This window comes from Mesitornis unicolor, unplaced genomic scaffold (genome assembly GCF_000695765.1).
Source record: "Mesitornis unicolor isolate BGI_N332 unplaced genomic scaffold, ASM69576v1 scaffold8033, whole genome shotgun sequence".
Taxonomy (NCBI): domain Eukaryota; kingdom Metazoa; phylum Chordata; class Aves; order Mesitornithiformes; family Mesitornithidae; genus Mesitornis; species Mesitornis unicolor.
In genome coordinates this window covers 1-4,728 of record NW_010175256.1, presented here as the reverse complement: position 1 = coordinate 4,728, position 4,728 = coordinate 1, and the positions used below count along the sequence as shown (strand labels likewise).

The 4,728-nt window shown below is 50.5% G+C and overlaps 1 protein-coding gene across 1 annotated transcript; it reads left to right on the top strand.

The window, feature by feature from the left end:
• The first annotated feature begins 1,076 nt into the window (after window positions 1-1,076).
• NME9 (NME/NM23 family member 9) lies at window positions 1,077-3,139 on the top strand. Its single transcript, XM_010181319.1, has 4 exons — window positions 1,077-1,128; window positions 1,859-1,962; window positions 2,638-2,709; window positions 3,001-3,139. Exons 1-4 carry the CDS (start codon window positions 1,104-1,106, stop codon window positions 3,130-3,132), a joined length of 333 nt encoding a protein of 110 aa, XP_010179621.1. The 5' UTR covers window positions 1,077-1,103; the 3' UTR covers window positions 3,133-3,139.
• The last annotated feature ends 1,589 nt before the right edge of the window (window positions 3,140-4,728 follow it).

Sequence of the window (4,728 nt, the reverse complement as noted above, 5' to 3'; positions counted from 1 at the left end):
GCAGAGGGAGGTTGAAGCAGCACTGGGATTTCTGCAGGGCAGCCCTGACCACCACCTCACCGCTGTTTCTGGGCCTGGTGCTGGCTCTGACGTCAGCTCCGTGGGTGCTGGTGGCTGTGTGGCTTTCCTCCAGGTCTGCTTTTCTCGTGCTGTGATCCACATGGGGAACCAGTGGCTCTGAACCATTTTGGCTGCTGGGCTGTGTTAAAGCATCATTATGGCAGACTTCCATTTCGGTGAAAGCAAAGCAGCAGTTTGTGCTGCTTCTCTGGTGCATTGCTGAGCGAGGGAGCTCGGGTCCCTCATCCTGCTGCCCTTCTGGTACCCGCACACCTGTATGGTAAGGCAGGGCACAGGAGGGACATCTGGAGCCCTTCCCCGGTCTCAGATCTTCTTGTGTGGCTCCACAAAGGCTTGTGCTATCACAAAAGCAGGAGAGTGCCAGGAAAAACCCGAGGTTGTGTGGTTGTTCTGTAGACCTTCCCTCTTGTGCCATCCACAACACAGTCTGGTAGGTCCAGCCAGGGCTCTGGTCAGTCTGATGCCCTGATAAGATGCAGGGGCCGTCTCCCCAAACAGCTCTTGGTCTCTGTGCAAGCTGAGGCTGGGTTCCTCAAGCAGCCAGGCTGCTCAAATAGTCACTGCCACTAAAAGGGGAGGCAATTAAAAGACTCTTGCCTGGGTGCTGCTGCTCTTTCTGTCTGGCTTTCCCTGGCTCTTGTGAGACAATCTAAATTTACTTTCTAATGCGGTACGTTTTTCTACAGTGTTGGCTGCCTTGCTTGGTGGGTGTTGTCTGAGACAGCTGGTGTCAGGCAGTAGCAAGGGCACGGTGAAGGAATGAGGGTTTGGGAATGAGGATATCTGAATTCGGCTGTTGTTTTCTCAGAGGTTTTCCAGCCATGTTCTAGCACAGCTTGGCCGTGCCCAGCTGGTCAGAGGGGAGAGGAACACAGCAAAAGAGTGCATCTGATGTGCAAGCAGGCAGTATTTTGTCAGTGTCTGCAGCACTCGGGCAGCACCTGGTGATTTAACTGTTGCTTTTACTGTGTTCTTGAATTTTCACACAGATTAACATCAACAGCCAGGAGCTTTGGGAAGAAATGCTGTGTCTCAAAGGACTCATTGGTAAGGGCTTGGTCAACATATGAGATTGCTTTTATTCTACGTTGAATGGACTCTAGGACTGTTAGGAATCAGTGACTACTGATGTTCATTCAGTTCCTGCATTCCTCTTGCCCTGAGTGGAAGTGAGAAATACACTAACAGAGGTGAGACGGGCTGGACGTCGTGGTCTTCCTAGTGACGTGGGACAGTTATCATGCAATCACAGCAGTGGAGTCTCCAGCCCCCTGTGATCATCCTCAATGCCAGGAACAGCCCTGGTTCCCAGGGGTGCAGGTTGGAGGGATGAGGTGAGCCTCATGCTCTACCTCTGCGCAGCAGTTTTCCCTAGGAAATCTTTCTTCTGTCAATACTTCTTCTAAGGACTCCTCTGTAGCATTGTTTTTAGCTTATTTGATAATGTCATTTCATCCTCTGATCTAGCATTTGAAAGTTTCTATTGACAGTTTCTATTTAGAATTAAATCCACAACCCCTCTAGTGCTCAACAGGAGTCCTGCCAGGCTCCAGACAGAGCAACAGCAACGGGTTGGCCATGAGGAAAACCTCCTTCCCCAGGAGGTGGAGCTGCAGAGGCCACCAGAGGAGATCTCAATGCTCAGAGGTTCTCGGGGTTCTTATTGCACTGGCAGCCTTGTGCACTCCCAAATTATTATGGCGCTCCAGCCAACCTCTTGGTCTGTCTCTAAACTGGTCCATTTTGGCCTCGTTCTCACTGGTTTTCCTGCTTGCAGTTGTTGATGCATTTCAAGCCTGGTGTGGTCCATGCAAAACAGTCGTGGATCTTTTCCGAAAAGTGAGGAATGAAGTTGGCAGTGACCTCCTCCATTTTGCTGTGGTAAGATCTAATTTGGCACTGTTTAAAATAACTGGTCTCCTGAAATTAACAGCTAACTAAAGGCTGAATTCATTTTTCTTTCCAATATTCAGCCAAAATTATAACAGTCCAGGAATTCCAGCTTGTGTGAATGAGCCTGCAGGCGCAGACACGTGGTTACATCAATAAGAACTCCTATCATTAGGAATTTTCAAGATTCAATTATTCTGTACTTTTCAGATTTCTGCTTAAGTACTGTTAGACAGAATCACTGACGTAGGTGTCCCTCTATGTACAGTCTGAGGGAGCAGAAGACCAAGGGACAGATGTCCAGGGGGAACTGATAGAGAAGGCAGAGGCAGACATGTCTTGGTGGTATGCTGCAGAACAACAACAGGTAGTGGGACCAAGTTGCACCAGAGCAAAAATCCACATAGATAGAAGGTATTCAGTGCAGGACTGGTTGGACACTGGGACAGGTTCCCAGAGAAGCTGTGGAGCTCTGATCCTTGGACATAAAACTAGTGCAGCCTTCAGCAGTCCTGCTGTGGGCAGGGGTTGGACTGGAGGGGCTTTGGAGTCCTCCCTCCTCAGCTGTGCTGGTTTTGTGTCTGAACGCCTTGCTGGGCTGAAGGGCAGCTCTCCATTGCTGGCAGATGCTTTTCCAGTAACACGTTTGTTTTACATTCCTCCTAGGCTGAAGTTGACTCCATTGATGCTCTGGAACAATACAGAGGAAAATGCGAGCCTGTCTTTCTGTTCTATGCAGTGAGTGATAGTGTTTTTGTAGTAGTTGTATAGCAGTAAACATGACTTGCCAGTGGGTACAACTGTCCTTGTTGAGGGGTACTTTTTCTTTCATGTGTGACAGGACAACTTTATTTGCTCTATATCTGCTGTTATCCACTGGTGAGCAAGGACATCATGGATAAGAATATACAGCCAGAGTCTGCGTTTAAATACCTTCTCCTTTACCACCAAGAAATGGCATAATGCTGTTTTGTGGGGTTTTTTGTTAGTTTTACACTTACCAACTGTCTGGGTTTTCACACCTTTCAGGGAGGAGAACTGGTAGCTGTTGTAAGAGGAGCGAATGCACCGTTGCTGCGGAAAACCATCCTGGAGCAGCTGGCGGTGAAAAGGAAGGTTCTAGAGCATGGAGGAGAGCGTGAGGTGGTAACCAGCCACTGAATCCTTCAGTCCCAGTATCTGTAGATGTGTGTGCCAGAGGAAAGCTGCAGCTCCCCACTGCCGTGGCACCAATGACTTCTTTAGGGTGCTGTATAAATCTTCCATCAGCCTGGAGACCTTTGTTGTCTGAAGTTTTGACACTGTTTTGGCTCCAGATTCCCAGCCTGGGCACTGCTGGTCCAGGGTGTACCCTTGGAGCTGAAACCAGAGACAGCCCTAGGCTGGGCTGCTGTGCCGCTGTTGCAGGGACAGTCTTTGTGTGTGCGGTCTCCTGAACTAACAGCATTTCTCAGGAATAAAAACTACTTCCCTGTCTGTAATCTGCTAGTTTCAAGGCATCTTCAAACCACAGTGTGTTGGTAACTGCAGGCTCCCTCCACCGAGCACCTGGTGGTGTTGGCTGGCCTGTTTCTGTGAGTGCTTTTCCCCCAGCTTTTGCCAGTCAATTGATGCAGAGCTCAGAAGGTGACCCCAGACAGGTGGATCCTCTGTTCTGAGCTGAGCCTGGCCCCGAGGGCAGCAGCAGGACTGGCTCCTGCTCAGGTGGATGTGCCTGGCAGCTGCCCACCTGGAGAGTAAGAGGACACTCAGGATGTTTCTTGCTTATCCATGTGCTCTTGCTGCTAGGTACAAGACAGAGCCCCCTCCAAAGAGGAGCGGGATGTGGCTGCTCCTTGGGAAGAACAACAGGAAGGCCAAATAGGTAAGACAGGCACATCTGTAGGACACTTTCTGTACCCTTAGTATGTGTGTTTGCTGAAACTGGGGCGCTGAAGGATGATTCAGCCGCTGCTACTTTGACACCAGAGGGACCATTCCTCCCAATGGGCACAAGGTGGTCACTTCCCCTAGGCTCTGACAGATCAGCACACAGGGTAGTGTCACCCCAAAACAGTACATGTGGGCACAAATAAGAGACCAGGGTAGCTGGGTGTCTGACACCATCACACTGTAAGTATTTGTCCATCTAAGATGTGTTTTATTTTACCGTTGTCAGTACTGACCCCTCCTCTCACCTGGAATTCCTCCCTGGCTTGTTTCTGTTCTTGAATAACTGAAATACTGAACTAGCTGCAAATGCTGCTCAGCTTTTTGAGGTGGTTTTTGAAAAAAAACCCAGGCACCAAATCTTGTTACACTAGCTCTTGCCGTGTCTAAAATGACCCTCTTTTTCTTGCCTTTGGTGGACCCTGTTGGGGACTGATGCTGTGCACACCGAAACCTGGGTCCCACTTGGCTTTAGCTGGGGCACCCTGGGGCTGGAAGGGCTGCAACGCATGTCTCATTTTGTTTCCATTTCCTTTCCTCCGAAGCTAACGAACCCGTAGATTTCATCTGTCACCGTCGAGCAGACGCAGGATTTAAATAAAATGACATAAAATTAAATAAAATGTTTTCGTGTGGCAGCACCCTCCGCTCTTCTGGGCGGCGCGGGGCTGCGGCCCCTTTAAGGCCGGCACGGGGAGAGCGGCCGTGCCGCACTGCGCCTGCGCAAGTCGGGCAAGGGGGGCGTCTCCGGACGCGGGTTCGAGTCCTGGCGGTGCCGCCCTGCAGCCTGGCAATGGAGGCAGCGCCGGAGCCGGGCGCCTGCCCCCC